The sequence below is a fragment of the Zootoca vivipara genome, chromosome 5, assembly GCF_963506605.1.
Source record: "Zootoca vivipara chromosome 5, rZooViv1.1, whole genome shotgun sequence".
NCBI classification, from domain to species: domain Eukaryota; kingdom Metazoa; phylum Chordata; class Lepidosauria; order Squamata; family Lacertidae; genus Zootoca; species Zootoca vivipara.
In genome coordinates, this window is record NC_083280.1 from 45515202 (window position 1) to 45539423 (window position 24222).

Consider the following 24222-nt stretch of genomic DNA (forward strand, 5'->3'; position numbering starts at 1 on the left):
AGGGCAAGCAAAATGATCAGAGAGCTGGAACGACTCCTCAATAAAATTATTGTATAATGTTTGGGGCCTTTTAATTCAGAAAAAAGGCAAATAAAAAGGGAAACATGATACAGGTGTATTAAATTGTGCATGTTGTGGAGAAAGTGGGGAGACAAATGCTTTCTCCTGTTCTCAAAATATTTGTATCTAATGTGCTCTTGTCCTGTTGTGGGCTTCCCATATAGGCATCTGGTCAATGGAGAACCAGCATGGCCTAGATAGGCTTTTGGTCTGATCCAGCAGGGCCCTGCCTTCTTACGTTCTTACATTTTGATATTTGAAAAGGTGATGGTTAGAGTACCGTAATGGCAATTCCTCCTCCTCTCTTTCATAAATTCCTTCTCTCCCCGCACTCCTAAATCGGGAAAACACAGGAATAGAGTAGGATATAACAAAGTCATAGATCAAATTTATGAATGAAAAGTATTTTAGAACACACACACTGCAGTCCTTTGTTATGTTTACTCAGAAGTAGGTATGACTGTGCTTACTGCCAGGGAATTTTGCGCATAGGATTTTATCCTGAATAGTGGAACAGGGAAGGCTAATATAGGGTCTGCTTACAATCTTTAAATCGAGTACTGTTGATATTATATGAGATCATAAGAACAGTTCTGATGGATCAGTGAGGCTCTATTTTAGCCTAGCATTCTTACAAGCATTTGCTGATATCTTTAAGTTATTTCAAATTGTAACATAATTTGTGGATGGACAGCAATAGTTTAAAAGGAGCCTTTGCAGCCTTTCAGAAGAATCGTAAAGCTTGTGTTTGGAAGGTTGCTGAATTGTTGAATTCATCCATTCATTAACAAACTACTGCTCTCTCTTTTTTTATTTCTTTATGCAGTATCTGGTTTTCTGGAAACTATCTCCATACAGCCACTATCTTTTTTGCATCCATGTGGTTAACTACTTTCTGTCATAAAATGATTGTTTTGCATTGCAGCTACTTTGTGTAGCATATTATATGAAGCCTGATCTAGGTAACTGCCTGGAAATGTCAAGAATTGAATCTGGCCCCTTTTGCATGCAAAGCATATATTCTGCCACTGGCTTATGACCTTTCCCCATGGGGAGGTTACACTATGAGCAACACAACAGAGCACCAGGTACAGGGTTATAGACCAAAGCTAAGGCATCCATGTAAGTGATTAAAATGAATAATCAGATAACCAAGAAAGCTATTTAACTGATCTGCACTGAAGTAGGTTTCCTATTAAATCTCTTTGATATATTTGCTTATTTGGTCTTTTCAAAATCTTCAGTGAAGGAGATCCCATAGCTTCTCTCAAAACCTTTAACCATTGTTCCCTTACAAATTTCCCACAGCATTTTAAACCAATACATATCAGCTGGTAATTCAAGGCAATAGCCAATTGCCTACTATTGTTCATTTTAAAAAAGAGATTCAGTTGCTACCTTCCATATTCATATTTGAAGGTTAAAAGCCCTACATGAATGCATAGGGAAGCTGTGTGCAGTGGGAATTTTATTTGTAGCCTTCATCTGTGACCTCCCAAAGTCATAGAAGGCAAACTGCTATTCAGTTTTGGAGTATGAGCTTTGTTCTGCCCTTCATTACTTCCCCCCTCTTTGGCCAAACTGACTCAGTTTCTTCAGGATTGCTTGTACAATTTCTTCCTGCATATGTCCCAAAGTTCTAAATGGGTTTGCAGGACTGTAGATTTAAATGATCTATGTAAAGTGTTTGAAGGAGGTTTTGATGCTACCCCACAGGTCTCTTGTATATTAGTCTCACGGCAGAGCAATAGTAGATTTCATTTTAGGAATTTCATCAGATTTTTTTCCTTTTTAAAGCTCAGTTTCTCTCTTTTTCCTTTCTATCTCAGACCCCATAGGTGGACCATTTCCTGCTTCATCTCACCGATGCCACCACAAGCAAAAGCATTGTCTGCCCATCCCACAGTGTGGAACTCTCTCTGTCAGCCCACTGCTTTTCCACCCCCATACCAAGGGGTCACAGATCATCATGGACACCACACAGAAGGCAGTCAAGCGTCAGGCTAGCTTCTGTAATGCCATCACCTTTAGCAACAGGGCAGTTGTTATCTATGAGCAAGTCAGGCTCAAGGTGAGTTGATGCCTTTCCCATTCACTTCTTTGTAAGAACCGCAATTTGTACAGCATACCAGGACCTCGCAATGGGAGTGTTTGTATGGAGCACAAAACTATGGCTTAGCATTATGCACATGAACTTCTGTAAGCCTGGGTAAAGTGTTCCCCTGCCCTCCTATCATCTCCCCACGTGATCAGGAGGATGAATAAACCAGAATTCAGTTTTGCATTTGGTGGTTCCTGGCTTCTCACTATGTGCAAACCAGGAACCATAAGCTTGTTTGTTAGTTTGAAATTAACACACCTAATCTGCAAGTGAGGACAAGCCGGGAAGTGGCAAAAGTGAAATTGTACCCTGGTTTATTCCTTTTGGGGAGCACATGAGTGTTGTACTATACAGTCTCCTCTCTGCTTGTGCAAACCATAGTTTAGCATTACATGCAAACATAGTCAATGTATTTCCAGGTGTATTTAAATAAACACTCAACTACTTTCTCTGAAGACCCAGAATACAGGTTGAGAATATACCCCAGGGGTCTCTCTGGCACAGCAGAATCCTCTGGCTTATGCTTTTGCTTTGTGCGGTGTTTTCCCTTCCTGTCCTCCAGGGCCCTGTCCTGTGTTGCTTTGCAGGAGTAATAGCTGGAGTGCCTTGTGTGCTGCATTGTTTGAACATTTAACTGGCTATCTCATACAGTTAGTGTAAAGTACAGATAAAATGGTACAAAACCAATAATGATGAAGTACCATTTATCTCCTTCCCATGAGCTCCCGCAGTTCTGCAATAAAATTGCTATGATGAATAATCCCACAGTTTAAAAAAAAAGTGATTAATGAGGCTACTATTATTGCTTCCTTATTACACATTCAGTACAGTTAGCTTGTTTTACTGCATTTTGTTGCAACTTTGAGGATGTGATAGTCTGACAAGTGGTGCGGAGGCAAGTGTGGCTTTTACTATAGCAAGCCTGGACAGTGTCTGTGGAGGTCCTGGAGTGACCAGAAGACAAGACCCCACTCTTCACCTCACTGACGTGGTCCAAAGGAAAGGAAAGGAAAGCAATACCTTTGGCACCACCTTGGCTGTAGCAGTTGATAGAAGCAGGCTTGCAAGATGCCATCCAACCACTTTAGCAAGAGAACTAACCACTTGGAACTCACGTCCTTAAATAAACTGCTTTTAATACCAGTCTTTAGAACTTTTGTAAGGATGAGGGTTGCAAGGATAAGCATAACAGAATCAAAGAACTGTAGAGTTGGAAGAGATTCAAAGGGTCATCTAGTCCAGCCCCCTGCAACTCCCTGCAATATGCAAGCATCACATCTAAGACAAGGTACCAAGGATAAAGGTGGAAAAAGGTAAAGGTAAAGGGACCCCTGACCATTAGGTCCAGTCTTGCATTATTGGTCGAGGGAGCCGGCATACAGCTTCCAGGTCTTATGGCCAGCATGACAAAGCTGCTTCTGGCGAACCAGAGCAGCACACAGAAACGCCGTTTACCTTCCCGCTTGCACTTTGACGTGCCTTCGAACTGGTAGGTGGGCAGGAGCTGGGACTGAGCAATGGGAGCTCACCCCGTCGCAGGGATTCGAATGGCTGACCTTCTGATCGGCAAGCCCTAGGCTCTGTGGTTTAACCCACAGCGCCACCAGCGTCCCTATCCACTATATCCCTATAAAGGTGGATACAGATATGTAATTATCTGAAGAAACAACCCCAATCTGCTTAAATACCAGCAAGTTACTTGTAGCTTCCGCTGGATATCTTTACTGTTAAACTTTATTTTTGCCTTTGAACATTGCTGTTATTGCAGCTATATTCAGAGGAGCCTTAAATCACAAAGATACTGGTGTAGTCTTGCTCCTGTCTTCAAAACTTTACTGCTAGATTTTATTTTATTTTACTGTGATTTTATTTCAGTATTGCATTCCCTTGCACACATACAGAGTGCATGCAGTTTTTCTTTGTAGTAGCCCCCGATTATGGAATTTGTTCCCCTGGAAGAGTGGCTGACACCTATATTACTGGGCTTCTGGTATCCTATAAAGGCCCATCTGTTTACCCGGAAATTTGATGGAAATTCAGTGGTGATGATTTGCTGCTGTATGATATTGTAATGGTTTATATTTTAAATTCCTGATTATTGTTTAAATGCCTTATTTAATCAGTGTGCTGTTGGTTGTATATTTGAATGTTGTTATTATATCTGACCTATTGTAAACCACTTCATTTTAATTGAGGAAAGATGGTTCCATGAGTAATTCAGAGAATGAATAAATGTCACCATTTCCAGGCCTAGAGCTTCTACAATATCTCCTGTTTAGTCTCCAGCCAGCTTTCTGGCGTTGCTTACTTCACAATGGGTTTTAATGCCTTGATTTGTGTAGAGAGTTTGTGTAAAGCTTACTTATTTTACTTATTTTAATCCATTCATCTTTGGAATGATCTATCTAATTGAACTGAATCAAAGAATAGAGACGAAAGAGTACAGCAGAAATCACGTATTCATGTTTGTTACTGCAATCATGAGAATAGGCTACATGGGTGCCTGTTCAGGGACAGTCAGAGTGGTTCATTGTAGACAAAAAATCATTATGTGATCTGGTTGCAGATAACATTGATTCTCCAAGTAATTGCCATCACTTATAACCTTGTGGGGTGAGGATCCCTACACAATATACTGTTGCGTATTTAGGAGTGTTTCCTCACTCCTTCCACCGCTTGCAAAGCAATCATATAGTTCCTAATGCAACCCCTTTTTCTAAAACCCATTAATATCCCGTACCGCTGGAAGCCTCCAACTCCTCCCTCCTCCACATAAATTCAAGCGCTCGTCCCCATCAGCTCAGTAATGCTATTTTTTTTATTCTCCATTTACACATTCTCTATTTACACATTTATTCTCCATCCCTTTAACAATGGCACATTGCTAATGAAAAATTCAAATTGTGCTGATTATGTTGCTGTTCTTCCCCCTCTTCAGATCACAAAGAAGCAGTGCTGTTGGAGTGGGGCTCTTCGGCTCGGATTTACCTCTAAGGACCCCTCTAGGATTAACCCAGAAACCCTGCCCAAGTATGCATGTCCAGACCTCGTTTCTCAGAGTGGATTCTGGGCCAAGGCCCTCCCGGAAGAATTTGCAAATGAGGGAAACATCATCGCGTTCTGGGTGGACAAAAAGGGACGTGTGTTTTACCGGGTTAATAACTCTGCTGCCATGTTGTTCTTCAGTGGAGTGAGGACCACTGAGCCATTGTGGGCTTTGATTGACGTCTATGGACTCACACGTGGAGTGCAGCTGCTAGGTAGGTCCATTTCTGGAAAATATGCTTTGTCATGGGAGGGTAAATTGCCTTATTGCTGAAAGCAAAAGTTTCTATTCTCTGGACACATCTTACCCGGATCAATCCATTATACCTTTTGTTTCTGGTAAAGCCATTTTCTGAAATATGTATGTCACAGTTCCTTATCTCTTTCTAAATATCGTATGTCAGAAAGACCTAGGGTTAAGCTGCTTTGCTTGCGCTGTGATAAATGCTCATCTTTCTTAAGGCCAATAGTTGTACATTCTACAAACAGTATTACAACAAAGGGTCTTGCGACACCTTAAAAACGAACAATTTTTTTGTAGTATAAGCTTTTTATGTGATAGTGTCATGTGTGTGTGAGAGAGAGTGATTTTGTTTATCTTGTGCTTTTATATAGAATTGTCACAGACTGATCATTGCATGTCATTGCCATTTGGCCTCATGTCATCTAGGGACATAGGAACTAGCCCAAGATTGTCCACTATAACTGGCAGCAATTATCCAGTGTTTCAGGCAGACGACTTCCACATTTCTTAATTTATTTATTTTCAATATTTGCACATGGCCCTGTTGCAAAGGAAGCTTGCAAATAAAAAACAGATCACATTCTACTGTTATTGAATTAATTTTTAACCTGCCCTTCATCTAACAAGTGATACCAGAGTAGGCTGCATAATATATAAAATCAACTAACAATACAACAGTACAACATTGAAAGCATAAAAACCAATATAACATTGACATCTTTTTATCTGGAGATGCCAAGGATTAAACCTGGGACTTTCTACATTCAAAGCATGTGCTTTACAACTGAGTCACCTATAATAAATCTGTACATTTCTAAGGTGTCACAGGACTCTCTTGTTTTTGCTGCAACATATAGCTGTCCCTTTGGAAAAAAAATAAAAAAAATCCTTCAGTAGCACCTTAAAGACCAACTAAGTTTTTATTTTGGTATGAGCTTTCATGTGCATGCACACTTCTTCAGATACCAAAATAAAAACTTAGTTGGTCTTTAAGGTGCTACTGAAGGAATTTTTTTATTTTGCTTCGACTACCTACCTGTAACTAGAACCTTTGCTTCGGCTACCTACCTGTAACTAGAACCTTTGGAAACAGTACAACCCTCTGGAAACAGCACAACATGAATAAAGGTTGTGTTCACTACTTTATTATCCAGTCTTGAACAGGATGCAAATGGTAGAAAGAGACTCAGTTCATATGTTTAGTAATCTCAGCCTTAAAATATCTTCTACCTTTGTCCTTTAATTAATAAGCCTGGGCAAAGCTGGAGTGCTAAACAAATTCCAGTGGAGTTTCACCCATGAGTTTCACCCATGTCTACATAGCAGAACAAGAATCAGACGACGTTTGTTGTTAGAAAGTGTGCTTGATGCCACCCATGTAAACCTTACATTCCTCACTCTTGTTCATAAGGACGTCAAAGACCAAGCAAACAAAGTGGGGCTGGAAGTAATAAATCATGATGAAAATAAATATCATTAATAGAAGAATTTTGTTATGACAGACTATTGGTGCACATTTTGAAGCATGGAATGCACTCCATAAAAGTTCCCCATTATCTTATTTAACTCTCTTACATCTGACATGGGTAAATGCATTTCGTAGTTTATGCATGGCTCACGTTTTACCTGAAAGAAGGAGTTGCTGGTTGTTACTTCTATTTAAATGAAATCGTTCTTATTAAAAATATTAGGTTTAGAAAATGAAATATGTTTCCTGGGCTCTAGGAGAATCCTTAGTAGATCATTTTATTACGCAATAAAAGTACAGTTATGAAAAATCATTTTATTGTGCTTTAAAAGCTCTGTTGTGAGAGTTCCTGGTGAGCTGAGAGTTCCTGAGCACTTGCACGGCAAAGGTCCAGAATAAATGGAAGTTCAGCTGTGAGGTTCAACTAAAATTCAAGACCAATTAACACAACAATCCTTTTTACACTGAGTTGACATACTTCGCGATTACATGAGTTGTCATACTTAGCAGCTTTTGCATAAGGAGTATTCAAGTGTATGACAGATATCTGTGATATTACTGGTGCTTCATGTAACATTTAAGGTTTATTGAAATCTTTAAGTGAGTTGAAGTTAGTGTAACTGTTCACAAGATTGCTTTAAAATGATCCTCCATTAGAGAAGGTCACATTGTGGTATCTTTAATGTATACAAAATGATGGTATGAATGGCTTATATTCTGATAGAAAGATCAGAATATTGCTGATAAACTAATATTTGTGTTATAGTGTAAACAATGTGTCTAGCATTATATGTGAATTGTTCTGGATTTTTACCCATTTTAGCAAGGCAGGGAAGAAGAGGGCTAATGTACGTCATTGAACTTTGAAGTTATGTGCAATATTCTCATAGCTAACCTTGGCATTAAAATGCAGTTAGCAGAAATAATTTTGAAATCAGTCCCCGGGTTTGAAAGTGGATGGAAGGAATGAATTGTTACATTATTTTAAGGAATGATATTTGAGAGGGAAACATATGGAATTCTCAACCTTGTTAAGTTTGCTAGCAATGCTAACATCTAGTGGACTCATTAGCTCTTCATCCATTTACAGATGTTAAAGTTCCATCAACCTTCCCTAGACCTAAATTCTCTTTGAATTCGAAACATCTCACAGCAAGTTACCTACTTTCGTTATCTTCCTTTCCTTCAGAAAGAGTTAAACCAGGCATCCCCATACTCAGCCCTCCAGATGTTTTGGGACTACAATTCCCATAATCCCTGACCACTGGTCCTGTTAGCTAGGGGTGATGGGAGTTGTAGTCCCAAAATATCTGGAGGGCCGAGTTTGGAGGTGCCTGAGTTAAACTTTTTACTCTGCTACATTACGAGAGCTAACAGACAGAAGTGTCCTGCAGATATCTTGTCTCTGCCAATTAGCTAAATGCAGTTAGTACAAAGCAGCGTAACCAGCACAGAGAGGCACCTGCCACCAGGATTCAGATTCCCCTGCCGCTTAGAATGAGTTTATGCAATTGACATTAATGCTCAGACCTTTTATTTATAGCATGTTCCAATTGCCTTTGGCAGGCTTAATCTTGGCAATTGTCTTGAAGCCTCTTAATCTTGTTTCTTACGCATCTCCATTCTGTATTATGTGGTGTCAAAGCTCAGGTGGTTGTTGACATATAATTCTTCATCATTTCTACACTCGCTTTGGGGCTGCACTCCTGTACCCACCTACCTGGGAGTAAGTCCTATTGAACTTGGTAGGACTTACCTCTGAGTAGACATGCATACAATTGTGGTATTTCTCACCTTTCCTTGTGAATTTTAATCAAAGGCATTGGATGGGAAAACGACAAAAATTAGAGTGGAGGTTCAGGAGTTGTGTTCTGAGAACATTTGGTTGTTTGCTTCTAAAAATAAGCTGAAATAACTACTGAGATATAAATCTAAAACCTGTTCTACACATACTCACTTTTAATGATTGACCTGCTGTTTCTCCAATCTCGCAAAGGATTTTTTTAAAAATAAAAGAAATCAAGATAATGGAGTCAGACATCAACTAGAAAACATTGGCTACTAAAAACAGATTAAATAGGATTACTTTCCTAGTACAGAGAAGTCAACATTGTGAAATCAAATATACAGATGCCATTGAAAATTAAGGGAATGGGCATTTTATTACATTGTTTAGAGGAAAAGGTACATCATCTTAATTGATGGTTATGTAATGTATTTTATTTTGGATGTCATTGTTCCCATTATGATTTCTTAAACCAAGAGCAAAAGTAAACAAAAGGGTTGAAATGCAAATATTCTATTATGGGAATTAATATTTGCAATCTGCCTTAATACTTTTCAAATGATTAAGCAGAGTAGTTTGACCTCAAGAGGTTGCTTTTACCAGCTAAACATGCACTTCTCTACATTTCTTATATATATTGAAACAAACAAACCTGGAAATCACAGTCATGTGAGCAATTTTCTGTTTCAAAGTTTTGACCATTGGTTAGCTCAGCATTCAAGCCTTTTTGTGCCCATTTTTGAGTGGTGTGAATTCATTGGACAGTGTTGCCTGAGGGACTGGATCAACCAGCTCTGCAGGAGGCAGGATAGTGATTCCCCCTTCCAATTACAACTTGGCTCCTCCTTTCCTATAATTGCGTGTGGAGGTCCCCAAACCACCCTTAAATAAATCACAACGGAGACAAGGATTAAGTTTAATGGTTTTTGGCATGAATTTGGCCACAACTTTATTAAATCCAAAACAATGTGAGTGGTTGCGTAGGCATTGGTTCCCAACTGTCACCTAAGGACAGAACTAATAATTGAATAATAACTTGCCTTGTCAACACGGGGAAATCCCCACAGGGAGAGACGGGGACCGGGTGTACAGAACTCTCCCCTCTCCCTTCAGGCTCCCAGAGGCTTCAATATGCTGTCCTGGCCCCTGCCTAGGGGTTACGGACACAGCATAGAGCCACTGAATTCCTGACCAGGACTTCCCCACCACTCAGGCATAAACTTGGGTCCAACTAATCTTTAAAACCCTTAATACAAACAACATAACCAATGCCTAACCGCCAACCTTACAAGTTGTGACTATTTGCTATGCAGTAGGCGAAAACCCAAATGGCAACAGCCAATCAGCCAGATGGGAAAAATTCCTACCGGCCCCTGAATACAGGCGACCAAGAAAAGTCATAGCAATGTCAACACAGAGGCCTAACAAACAGGGAGGGGGGGTGGGGATCAGAAACGCAGCCAAAGAACAGGGTAAGAAGAAATTCAACGTTTCAGCTTAAATACCCCCAAGATTTGATTTACAAAACGATACAAGCAAATATGCCCAACAACAGCCCATATCCAATCAACAGTGGCCACTCATGCCCCCACCTTTGCCCCAGGCGTGGTTTGCCAGCCCCCACCGCAAATCGTGCTCTCTGTAATGGAGAACCCGTCTTGTCTTGTGCTGTGGCCATTTTACTTGATGTGTTTATTTTCTTTTCTCGCCCATGCCCTTTTGTACCATGCCTAATGAGTTGTAACCCTGAATTGTAAACTTGAACATTTCTGAAAAAAAGAATATAGATAAGTAAAAACATATGGGACCTAGAAATGAATTTTGCCTGATGCAGTGTGAAGTACTCCTGTTCAAGATGAAAGATATTCCAGAATACTCCACTCTGCGCCCTCTTTCTATACTCACCTGTTTTCCCTCCCTACCCAGCTGTCAGCCAGCATTTTATGACTACTACTGAGCATGCCCAGTCTTCCTCAGACCCGCCCTCCCATCTGCTCTTCCATCCTAAAGATTTTTTTTTTTTTTGCACTTCTGCAAATCTTGGAGTCAATAACATCCAAATCTTAAAGTTTACATCCCTCTTGTGCTAGGATGGCACAGGTCAGGGAAGTGGCTGCCTGGATCTCCCTTGACAATTAATTCCAGAATTTGTGTAGTGCTATTAAAAAGACCTAGGCACACTTCCCTTCTTTCTGCATCTTATTAAGTGGAGGGATGCGTAATAGAGCCTTTCCGTCGGCTGCAGTATTCCTGTAGATTCATGCAGGGAGTGATGTTGTTTCAGATATCCAGGTACCAAACCACAGAGGGCTTAAAATGCAAGATCTAACACCTTGAATTGGGTCAGGAAACATTTTGGGATCTTGATATAATACTAATATACGGTGACATGGCTCCTCTCAGTTGCCACATTTTGTGCTAGTGGTGGTTTCCAAATACTTTTCAAGGGTAGCTCTAGGCAGAATGAATTATAGAAGGAACCAAGGCATTTGTAACTCCATCAACATCAGCCTTATAATGTGCTGAGGGTTTTCTCTTACTTCCCAGTGATGGGGATGGCTCATAGGGTCTTCTCCCACTCTTTCAATAGCCCTATGTATTGTTCAGACAAAAATAAGTCCCTCCCCCATTTATCTATCTTCATAGAACCCACTTTTTATTACTGTATTGCTTTCAGCTTTTCAGTTGGTGGGACAGTACATCTAGGCAGGTCAGATTCAAACATGGATGCTAATTAACTCCAGATATTTTAATTTGTGTTAGTGGATGAAGAAATTAACAACACTAAGAATGTTTACACCAGCAAGCAAACACAACTGACTGGAACGATTCCCTTCACACTAGTTCTATATGTCTATGTAAATAAGCCTTCAGTGTGAACAGATGTGGTATGGTCTTCTTGAAAATGAAGAGAGCCTGAGAAAATATGTTTAGGAATATTGCATGTGCAGTGTCTTGAACTAGATGCTGTGTGTTATTGGACTCTGCAACTTTTTAGCAGTGAGAAGAATGGGAACGGAGGGAAAGTTTATCACTTACCCACCATCAACTCCTAGTAAACCACAGCAACCCTCAAAGTATTACTGATGGTCGCCGTAGAGGAAGGTGGTGACAGACCCTGGACATTGTGAGGCACTTCCACACTAGCGAGATAGGTGGTCCTGCCCTGTGGTGGGCTGTCACCAAAGGGAATTGCCCTTTGGCTCACCATGAGGACAAGAGTGTCATTGCCTTTTCAGTCTGTGTTTGAAGTGAGGGTGGCATGTTTCATGGGTGCTCCTGGGTGAAAGTATCCCTACTCTTGCTGGGCTGCACTGGTGCCCTAAGTAAGAGCTAGGATACCAGGGTGCACAAGGTGAGATAAGAGGCCAACTAGTGACTGCATACCCAGTATTGAGTGTTCGAGAATGAGGATGGTGTGTTTCAGGGGTGCTGCTGGGTTCCCAGTGGTTGATACTGGGGCTTTACTGAGAGCTAGGATACTAGGGGTGTAATATGATTTTGTGAGTGATGGGACAGTGGAGTTGTGCCATCGATACTGGGTGGGTGCTGAGGCTTATCATTTAGATTAGGTTGGTGCCAGAAGTTGTTAAATGGCTCCAGTTTATATAGGTATCTACCGGATTAATATAAACTGGTAATTGGTTGAAGTGGATGCATAATATATATGATAGTGGATGTTTGGATGACTGGTGCTGAGAGTGCCTGGGTGAGTGGAATATCGGTCTAGTGTTTGTCTGGGTGATTGCAGCAGAGGAGCGATCACTAGATGTGCCCCAATATCAGTGGTAACCGGCAGGAGGAATTATAGCATTGGAGCCGAATGAGATATTGATGGAGTAGGGACACTGCATGCATGCTGTACCCCCTTCTATCTCTCCATCTTATCTGATATTTGGTAGCTCGGTTGAAATGTTCCCCAGTCTGGTGGCACTGTTATTTAACATGAAGTCTGTATGCAGTAAGACCATATCTGGTGGGCAAGCTGGCTGGAGTGGATTTGACCCAACTGTGCCTGCCTAGGAATTTGGTGCAGCTTTTCCCATCTGGGTATTGTTGCAGTGATATGTTTAAAAGTGCAGTGAGAGGCGTAACTTGCCATGTTTATCTCCAAGGGCTCTAAGCATAGGATGATCATGGCAGCTTCAGTAGCAATGGTGTTCTTAATCACTCTACTATAAACAACTGGCAGGCTATAGTCCAAACAGTTCCTGTACCTCTACATTCCACTAAATGCCTTTGGACGAAAACATACGTTTAGTTCTTTTGAAAATAATATTTTAATCTTTTAAAATCTTCTTTGTCACAGTTGCTGCTTTCCTGAAAACACTCTCTCCAATTGGCCTATATATCTATATCTATATCTATAATCTGTGGGTGTGAGTGGGTGTGAAGTTGGGAGGCATTTTTCACTACTGGGATGCTTCTTCCTTGTTAATAGGCTGCAGAGACAACTTATAAGTCACTTCCTGGGAAGGAGGGACCTTCCAAGGTCAACAGAGTGATCATGACCTTGGCAGGGTGTGCCTAGGCTTCTGATTTCAAGGTGGGCCCAGTCCTTCATTACAGCCCTAGCAAAAAGTCTCTTCCTGTTTGTTCCACAATTCCAAAAATCTCTGACCTGCCTCCACAGCCTCGTCAACAGGGGCAAGAGCCCATTTCACCTTTCATAGTCCATAGACTATGAAAACTTGAATCCTGTTTGTATCCTAGGTTAACTCACTTCTTAGTCTAACCATAAGTGTGTAAACAAAGAATTTGCCCGAAGCCTGAAGGGTATTGAGAAAAGGAACCTAGGCATAATGACAGAAATTTGTGCAGATTCATGGACACCAGGAACTAGATTGTTGTGTCAGGGGCATGAAGAGTGTGGATCAGATCTGTAGCCCAAGAGTTCCTAGAACAGCTATAAGTGTGGGATAGGTCCTAGGAAAGATGTATTCCTGCTTGGCAGTAAACTAGTCGCAGCTGAGTCCCTTCCACACCAAAGGTTTTTGTTGTTGCTCCAAACTAAGATAAAGCTAAGTGGGCAAATGTGCCACCAACTGATAGACTCCATTTAGTAGTGGAATGAGGAGGACTGGTTTCAGCTGGGTATTCCACTGCCAGAGTTTCCAAGTGCTTACCTAGCTAGGAAGCCCACAACCTGTCCTAGAGCCTAATAGCTTAGAATTAGTGGTCCTCATTGAAGCAAAGCACAATTATCAGCTGGCATTCCTGCAGTTGAAAAACAGACTTCTACAAAAGTATGTTAGGGTGTTCACAAGTAATGCCAAAGTAAAGGTTTGCATCTAATGATGAGGAGTGGTAATGTTTTTAGCTGCTCACAAGGAAATGATAAGCATCATGAAGTAGATTCTAGGCAGAATGACACCTCTAGTATCTAAGAGTACAACATATGACTATAGTAGAAAATACCATGGCTGACTATCTTGACTGCCAAAACATAGATGAAGATGTAGAACTGACCCGTATTCATCCAAAATAAATACTATGCCATCACAAGAATCGTGGAGGCTACCAGTGCATACAGAACACTTTTCTTTTAATCAGAATGGGTTCTGTGGGACAGAAAGTTTCCTAGGCCATTATTACAATGTGACTTTGCAAGTAATATAGAAGCTTATCAGACGCAGCACATCCATCCTTTTTGGAGTGGTGGTCATTCCTTTTGGTAAAGAGCACCAGTGAGGGAGACAAGCAGAATGGCCACAGACCTTTATGCACACGCCCTCCAAATCCTATTAAGTTGCCTTCTTTGCCTTGCTGGAGGATCCTAAAGGAAATGCTACAGCATAACTAGGCCAGGAGTACCCTATCCAGCTTGGTGGGGGTGGAGGTGGAGTAACTTTTCTTGAAATGCAATTGCTGGAGAATGTCTTGTCACCTCATGGGAGACTAACATTTTCTTTACTTTTAATGTTCATTTCAGGTTGGTGTATGGGGAAGAACGTTAGTCCTGTCCTTGCTCTTCTTTCTCTCCCTCTCCCTCTCTCCCCCTTTCAGTTACTCTGTTAATAGTGGATTTTGTTTCCTTCTGTAACGCTTTTATTTAGCAAAGTCATAGAGAGATCCAAGGAGAGAACATCCTCACCTGCCCCCCACTCTTCAAGAAGTAACTTCTAATTTGACTGTCTCTTGTGTTTTTGATGGAAGGGCATCCCAGTGGTGAAGAATGCTCTCATTCTACATCTTGGAATGAAAATTCATTGCATGGAGAACATTACTTTCTGTAGTTTCAGAGCCTTTCCAGTTTTATGCTCAGAATCAATTCATCTTGCTGCGGCCATGAAAATTGGATTTCTTTCCTTTCTGTGTACTTTTAAAGGATATTTATTGATACCTCAGTTGGAGTCCTTGAAACAAAATGAGCATGAGTCAGAAATTTACTGGAATACTATTTTCTCAGGAAGGGGGATCGCTATATAGCCTGCAGATTTAATATCCTTTCTGTGTATCTATGATCAGCCCTTGTGCACAATATCTCCGCTCTTTCGCTTGTGGGTGGTCTGGCTGAGGAGAGAACTGTATGTGAGACCATTTTATACTATTCCAGCCTCATCGTTGCATTTCTCAAAACCCTTGCTGCTGAATACTCAGCAATGTACCAAGATTATCCTGAATGTCTTAGTGTTCAGGAATTGAACATGCAGATAACCAAGCAATCTCATCTTCCAGGTGAATAAATTATTTTTTTTCTGGTAGGGTTTCTCTCAGCTCTGGTTCAGGCATTTGACCCCATGATAGTGTCCTTCACCTGTTGGGAACTGGCCGTGGCAGCAAGGGCATATGTTGCTGCCATCTGACAAATGACACTCTGTGCAAGGTTGACAAGTATATGTGCAATTCACCCAATATATGTCTTCCTCCTACACCTATTGGAAGGGGAAAGGAACATGCAAATCTAGCTGTATGTTAATGATAGCTTAGCTCACATACAGGGCACATTCACCGCCACTGTTTTTTGGGTGGAATTCAATCACATACTGGCAAATTTAGATAGCACTATTATAGTTGATTAGGAGGTCTTGTGCAATAAACCCAAAGATAAAGAAAGGGACAGAGAAATGTGTTGGAAATTGTGGGAAAGCACTTGTTTTGATGAAACATTGTCTAAACTCCCTGCAAAGAAAGCAGGATAAATGCTCAATAAACGGGTCATCTGGAAGTGGCCACATGGTGTTGGGCACATGCTCTGTAATAAAAAGGATATTTGTTGTTTAGTCGTTTAGTCGTGTCCGACTCTTCGTGACCCCATGGACCATAGCACGCCAGGCACTCCTGTCTTGCACTGCCTCCCGCAGTTTGGTCAAACTCATGTTCGTAGCTTCGAGAACACTGTCCAACCATCTTGTCCTCTGACGTCCCCTTCTCCTAGTGCCCTCAATCTTTCCCAACATCAGGGTCTTTTCCAAGGATTCTTCTCTTCTCATGAGGTGGCCAAAGTATTGGAGCCTCAGCTTCACGATCTGTCCTTCCAGGGAGCAGATATTACCATGGGCTGAATGTCTGAATTGGATCTAGTGAAACATTCCAACATTCTCTCCTTAATACAGAAACTGGCACACTAATTCTGCAGTTCTCATCTATGGGAGCCAAGAACATATTGGATGGTATTGTTCCTCTAGGCAGAGGGGAGTGAGAAATATAGGGCAAGAGTGTATTATATAGTATCGGAGGCTGACCCTCCCTCTCCTTTGGCCCTCCAATCAATACTTGCCTAGGGATTGTAGGGGAAAGCCTCATGTATTCTGTGCTGCTGCCTGCTACAAATTGACTCATCTACACTCCTAAAACTGTGTGTGGGTACATCATAATGTTAAAATACTTTGTTTATTGCAAAGCTCATTCGTTAACATGATTTGAACTTGACAGGGTATGTCAAGACCCTGGAGTAATCAGGTCTGATATTTTAAAAATAGTGTATTATGAATAATGGAAGATTCTATTTAACATCGGCAAAAAATGAATAAACAGATTCACAAGCTGTCAGATCTGCAACAGTGATATCTCGGAAAGTTAATTGGACTGTGGCAAAAATATTCATCCCATTGAAATGATAAAACATATTAATGGCTGTGGCTTGTGCAGACTTGTGTGTTTAGCTGTCCCTGATGGATTTTCTTGTCCATTATGAGTGCTGAATTATAGTCACTTAAAGTGAGGCTTATGTAAAACATTAAATCATTATCCTCTTCTCAGTCAAGGAACTACAGAAGAGCAATTCACTCTGTTTAGAAACTAATCAGAATAATGGCTTTCATATGCCTGAAATATGCACCCCTAATCTACAGCATCTAATATGTTTTTTATCAAAACGATTCTAAAACAGGTTTTACATTGTTTACTAAAATCATCTGTCTCCAATGGCTATTTGGTATGTACTGAATGGCTGAAAGGCTGAAAGGCTAATTTCCATAACTTTTGGAAATACTATCAGTGTGATGTTATCCACCTCTCTGTCCTAAGGAAAATCCAGTTTGTTGATAAGAGAGCAATTTATCATGGCACAAAGGCAGGGAATGAGGAATGCTAGTTGACAAAATGGTACCCAGCCAAATTGATGGGCCGAAATGCACAGTTAGCTTTAAAAAAAGATGGAAATAAGTTGAACAACCCATCCAATGGACTCATCTACTTTACTTCTAGTTAGTGAAGAGCTAAAGTTGCACATGCAGCCCTTTTCACGAGTGCCTTTTTGAAATGCTGCAGTGTAGAGGCTGTTCATAGAAAGCAAGGGCATATGTTTATGTGTTTATGTAAACTTAAAGCAACTGCCCATACTATTTCTGCAGTTGTCATCATACCTTCATAGAACAGCTTTTATCGGTGGTGATGGTGTGGGGGAGGGAGCTGTGATGCTATGTGAACATTGTCATAACTGCACAGGGAATTTCTTCAATAATAATAATATAATACAAAATTGCCCTTAGACCTGCGGGGTATAGGGCAGTATAATAATAATAATAATAATAATAATAATAATAATAATGTGCTTCAAGCACCTGTCTTCCTGACAGGTGACCGGATATATGAATTGGACTTTACTCTGTAAAGCAGAAAATGACCTGGAAATCACTGTGAATGTGTGAATGTTTTCCTGCCATATACAGAAAACTAGAATTCAGCTGACATGCTGATGGGTATGCATATCCAACAAACTGCATGTGGCATGACATAACGATTATCATTAGAGCTGACACGAAGTATTGTCATGCTTAGGTGTCTAACATGATGGATTCTTGAAGTGGCAAAGTCACAACCATAGAGGTGAGGGGTATTTTTGTTCATCCTGTGCTTAGTTCCAGTATTCAGGAATGTAGATGGAATATAGCAACCTTTGCATTTTGCTCTTTGGCATTGATATCCCAAGGTTTTTATGTCTGCCTTTCATGAATTCTTCATATCCTCAGTTTTCCATTTGATCATCTATTTTGCTGTACTGCCAGATTGCAGGACACATAGCAGTTGTGCTACTCTGTCATTATCTCAATGGGTATTGTAACTTGAGCTGGTTTCTCCTCTTTCTGGACTTACTAGGTTGGCATATGCAACCATAGCATCATCATTTCCCCCTTTCAGGCCTGGCAGCTGTATCTTCACTTCCCAACACTAAAACATCATTACAGCCAAACAGTGCTTTGTCTTGCTCAGTGCAGTTTCTTGACAGAATGAGTAGGTATGGCTCAAGAAGCCATGACAGAGGCCTGAGGATTTTGCTGCAGCACATAATTTCCTGGCTTTAACTCAGAAGTGCTTACATTCTTACTTCCTACCACCTAAAAAGTCAAAAGAGCATAGATTGTCCTCAGAAATCCTGACTACCTAATACCCAGGTATGCATGCTTATTCTTCCTAGTGGTAGAAAAAAAGCACATGATCACGATTACTCAAGACAGTAGCATGTTCTTACCTCATTGCTGTTCATATCTGAAAATAGTCCAGAATCCTACCAATGTGTGCAACTACAAAGTAGTCAAGCAGCATCATGAGTTCCTTGCTGTAGACTCCTGACCTACAAGAGCTCAGTTACGTGGGTACTTGTTTCATATGTTACTTTTTCCCAACGTATGTTACTTTTCCCCAACATTAATCCTGCAGTTGGTATAAGTATTCTTCCTAGAGTCCTTGAAGGGATGAGATTTTTCAAAAGCTGCTCAAAATGACTTTGAGGGTTAAGGTTTCTGTTGTAGTATCAGTGTCTATTGATGAGGCTGTAAAACACTGTCTTCAGCTTTTGATGCTCATTCCCTTGGTATACTAAATAGCAGCAGCTACAAGTTATTTGCAAATTCTCCAAAATGCTTAAAACCCATTACTGGATGTTGTTGGTGAATTATTTAATGGGTAATCTAGTAACAAGAGTATAACAATGCAAGAGCTCATAAGGTGCCTTGAATCCACAGCCCATGGGGGATGGGGAAGACTATGAGTTGGATCCAGGCTTAGCTACCGTAGTTGAACCTGGGTTCCACTGAAATCATTGGGAGAAGTTAGGAATGACTCAATTTCCATTGATTCCAACAGGGTCCCGATCCAACCCTATGCATTTATTAATTGTTTAAAGTACTTTCCTGTAAGCAAGCCCAGCAACAGCAGCTATATTTTTTAACTTTTCTTTCATACATTTTCTATTTTTTTTTCATACATTGAAAGTGAAATGATCTACAGGATCCTGCAATCAGTCCATGTACTACATGGTGATGCAGCCCACTGCAAGGACAATAAATGCATTGATTCACCTCCATCTAAAAATTAAAGATTGAATTACTTGGTCATTCAGGGGCAAGGTAGTTATTCTTGCACACTGCTACTAATATGGGAGGAATAGTAACATTCTAAAGTGGTGCCTAATGTACGTAGTTTTATGTTCACTGTGAGAGAGGGTGTAGATTTCATACTCTTTGTATCTGGAGCACTTTGCATATTGCACCTTCCCCCCTCCCCCAATAAAGTGGTTGTACAGTGGACACTCGGGTTGTGAACGTGATCCATGCGGGATGCACATTCACAACCCACACCTGCACTCGTGTGGAGTGCAACCCAAAAAGATGTAACCTGCAGCGGACGTAACATGAGGTATGTCTGTAATGGGAATCAGTTCGGGTGGGGGCATTTAAAGAGAAAGAGATCCAATATGTCTGTGATGATTGTCACCGCTAACTGCTTCTGACTTATGCAGCAACTGCTTCTGTTTTAAGGAGGCAAGATGTCACAAGCCAGTGACTCTTAAACATTGTTCCTAAGGTGACGTGTCAGTGGAATGTTGTGGTGGTTCCAGTTGGCTGGGTCAGAACTTTTACCTGGTAAATTTTACCCCCTTCTGACAGTTACAAAATCCATTGCAGCCACAAGGTTACTAGAATTCACTCAAATGTGTTTTTGTGTCTGAATAGTGTAAGGATCGGAGGTGGGGGCAGGGGGAATCCAACTTTTAAAAAGTTTTAACAGTCATGAAAATGGTTGTGGGTGTTCCCAGGTGAAGCAGGTGGTTCTTTAATGTCCAGTATGCTGTGGAGAAGGCGGTTGTTTCTGATCGCCCACTGTTTGAAACAGAGTACTGGACTGGGTAGCCTGTGGTTTTATTCTGCAGCTATACGTCATCTGCTTGAGTTCACAACTGCATGGAGGGGGGGGGAGCTTCACCTTTTGGTTGATACTGGCATCATGTCCTGTTACAGTGATGGAGACGAATCTGCAGATTCAGTTTCATTCTGTCTGTCTCTCTCTCCCTCTCCCCAGAGCTTTCAGGAGACTAGTGAAACACAAGTAGGACCCACAACAAAATGGTACCATGTGGCGGGGCTTGCTCATGTTCAGGGTTACAGCCAACCAATCTGCCAGGAAACTCCCTTCCCTTCTCCCAATCCCACTTTCTGTTTCTCAACCAATAGCTCTCAGCATTCTGTGGACACTGAGTTATCATTGTGCTTAAAAAAATTACCTCCCACCCCATATTTTGCATACTTCTGCAAATCTTGGTATTCTCCCAAGCTTTCTGGTACCCGATGTGTGTGGATGATGTTTTTATTTTATTTTATTTTCAATGCAAAATTACAACAAAAATTACAAACATAAAATCCAAATATAAAACAAATATACAAACTAAAAACCAAGCAGAACAGACAAAACCAAAAGAAAAAAAGAAAAAAACCTACAAAGAAAACCATACTGTCATTATAATCTTTACATACATAAACACATATTGACTCCCTTCCTCTATTTTGAGACCTCAAAATTTCTAATCATTCTGAGTTGTTGTGTCTACTGTGAATTACCTCTATTTTTACATCTTTTTGACCACTTTTCAATTTCTTGAACCCTGCAAAGCTTCATTCGTGACATACCGATATGGTTACTCCAGAACAATGCTTTTTCCTATATTCTTTAACACAATCCCATTCTTTTGCTAGTTTTTGGTCCGATTGTCCCCTTAAGAATGCTGTGAGTCTTGCCAAGTTTATATATTCACAAAGTTTACTTTGCCATTCTTTTATTGATGGGATTTTTCCCCTTTCCAGTTTTTTGCTATAAGCAACCTGGCAGCTGTTGTTGCATAAAGGAATACTTTCCTTTGGTTGCCAGGAATATCTTTTGTAATTATACCTAGAAGTAATGCCTCAGGTTTTTTTTTACTAAAAGTTATTTTGAACATCTTCTTAATTTCTTCATAGATTTCATTCCAAAATTGTTTAATAATTCGGCATTCCCACCACATATGAAACGTGGGGGGGGGTGACAAAAAAATTCCACACCGGGTACCACCTGGGCTTGCTACGCCTCTGCTTATAGCCCATATCCATGAATGGGAGCACTCTTACTGCAGCAGAGCGCTTTCCCTGACCCGTCGCCTGAGCGCACCATGCTGGGAAGTAGTGTGTGGATGATGTTATTGTGTCTATTGGTATTCAGAGAATGAGCTCCTTAATAGTAGATAGGACTGACAGTAGACTGAAGTATTGAAATCGTGATCATTTTATGCCCTTGTTATGTCCTTAACCTTTTCTGACAGATGGCACACACAAAATAATAATTTAAATTGAGTGCAGGTTAATAATTTTTCATAAAGACACCAGTTTGGTATCAAGAAAGGAAAGAATGAAACAATCCCCTTTCCTTTTACATTTTTAGAAACTGGATTTGAAGGGTTAGCCCTAACTATAGTGCAATGCTCACATACCTCATTCTTGCACATGAGCATTAAGAACTTTCTTATTTATTATGAAGTGGTTTACAGTGTAAACAAATTAACAAGTTCCAAGACCCTCTCCTGGCTGCCAGATGGACTTCACATGGAGGATGCTTATGAATTCTGTAAATAATTTCTTAGCACAATATAAATAGGACATTTTTAGAAATCAAGGAATGATGGCATAATGTTTATGCTATTCTTAAGAACATGATTCTTCTAGAACATGAGAAAGAAAACAAATGGTATTTCAGTCATTTTATTGGCTTAATGAAAAATGTTTCCTGAGGAAACTTGTATCAGCTTACTCCTAGGAAACTGTGCATGGGATTGCAGTCATACTGATAATCATAAACTGGATTTTATGCATTGTACCACTGCTCTTTGAGTAGTGTATAATAATGGATCAACATAACACTTCATTTTATGGACTCTCTTGGAGGTATGATGAACTCCTGGGCTCCAGAATTTACCACTACACCACTGATTCTGCTCTTAATTGCCACTTGAGAGAGCAGTATGTCCAAGTGCAGTAGAACTACTATGCTGTTTCTAGTCAGTAATCCTGTGCTTCTGACTCTCCTGTGGACATAACTATTTGTCACACCTAATACAGTGGTACCTCTGGTTAAGAACTTAATTCGTTCTTAACCTGAAACTGTTCTTAACCTGTAGCACCACTTTAGCTAATGGAGCCTCCTGCTGCCACCGGAGCATGATTTCTGTTCTCATCCTGAAGCAAAGTTCTTAACCTGAGGTACTATTTCTGGGTTAGCGGAGTTTGTAACCTGAAGCGTTTGTAACCCGAGGTACCACTGTACTGCTCTGGTCTCCTTGTCGAGAGGCAAATGCCCTTCTACTTGGGTGAATGGGTGGATAGCTAGCAGTAATGTTTTAGTTAATACACTTTTGTGTAAGCAATGCCCCAGTAAGCAAAAGAACTCACATATTTCCAGATCTGTGTTCATGGCAAGGAACTATGTCTCATGCTAAGTTTCACCACTTTGCAAGTTCAACGAAGCTCGGAGTATTATGGTGTTCAACGGTTATGTATCCAGTCACATTCTTCATGCTGACAATTAATACGGGAGTGGGAATCAGCATTCTATTTCACATCAAAAGCAGATACCAACAGTACTTGATAAAAAGTCAGGATTAGTTGCCAAAGAAAGATTTGGGATCACATTTGGGTTGCTGGAGCACATGGAAATCAGCACAGAATAATTGACACCACTTAAAGGATTTCTACTTGCATGATGTTTAATATAATTTTGTACATAGTGTTGGAGCCTCTGGAGGAAAATGGGGGAGTGGGGGAGGATGAATAGCATACTTCAAATACTCTGGCCTTTGATCTGTTTCCATCGTACTGGGATGAGGGAAGCAAACAGCAAATATCAACAGAAGCTATAGGCTGTGTAAATTTGTGCACCAGTGCACTTGAGTCATCTCAGATTCCTGTGTCACACTCTCCATAGCAACCTGCTTTCGGCATTAAACTGTCCATCCATCCAAATAGCTATTAGCGTAGATACTTACTCTGCTGGTGCCCAGGAAACCTGACGCTCATGTATAACTGCTACGAACGAGATTTAAAACGTTCTTCAGTTGAAAAACAAGACAATCAAAAGGCTGGTTCCTACATGGATCACTTCCTTTTGAACAATTCAGAAGTTGAGAATGTGCACACTTGATTTTGTTTGTGCTTTACAACTCTGGAAATTTCCCATGGTTTGATTGCCAGAAAGGCATTGCAGTGGTGTAGCAGTCCAAAAAATGTTTTACACCTCTAAAGTACTGTTGTTCAGTGAATACATGATGTGCTTTTTCTTCTTGTTCGTTTACCTGTGTATTTCTGGTAGTGGCTATGTGATATTGCTTTTGAAATAAGCTCGCTGATCTGGAAAAATTAAATCTAATGAAGGAATGTAGATTAAGTTGAGTGGAGTTCAAGGTTGCTTATGTCCCTTTCACATGTGACAAGGTGGAGGCATACATCGACATTAGATGTTGATATAACTAACTTTGCAGAAACTTTTACAAACTTAAATATCTGTTCATTGTCATTTTTAATGAAATACAAATATCACAAAATGGGCCATTAGGCAAGAGTGGCCCATCCAGTTATATCAGTCATAGCTCCTGAGGTGGAATTTGATATTTGTTAAGAGGATAAGGGACCCAGGTGCCGCTGTGGGTTAAACCACTGAGCCTAGGGCTTGCCGATCAGAAGGTCAGCGGTTCAAATCCCTGTGACGGGGTGAGTTCCCGTTGCTCGGTCCCAGCTCCTGCCAACCTAGCGGTTCGAAAGCACGTCAAAATGCAAGTA

The 24222-nt window shown here is 40.6% G+C and overlaps 1 protein-coding gene across 4 annotated transcripts in view; it reads left to right on the top strand.

The window, feature by feature from the left end:
- NEURL1 (neuralized E3 ubiquitin protein ligase 1) overlaps nucleotides 1-24222 on the top strand; it is a 71552-nt gene that overhangs the window by 15474 nt on the left and 31856 nt on the right. For all 4 annotated transcript variants that reach the window (XR_004693686.2, XM_060274718.1, XM_035133362.2 and 1 more), the window contains exons 2-3: nucleotides 1890-2131; nucleotides 5100-5421. Coding sequence is in view for 3 of the 4 variants with exons in the window: in XM_060274718.1 (XP_060130701.1) it covers nucleotides 1890-2131; nucleotides 5100-5421 (564 nt within the window). In the remaining variant the exon portion in view is untranslated. The remainder of the gene's footprint in view (nucleotides 1-1889; nucleotides 2132-5099; nucleotides 5422-24222) is intronic.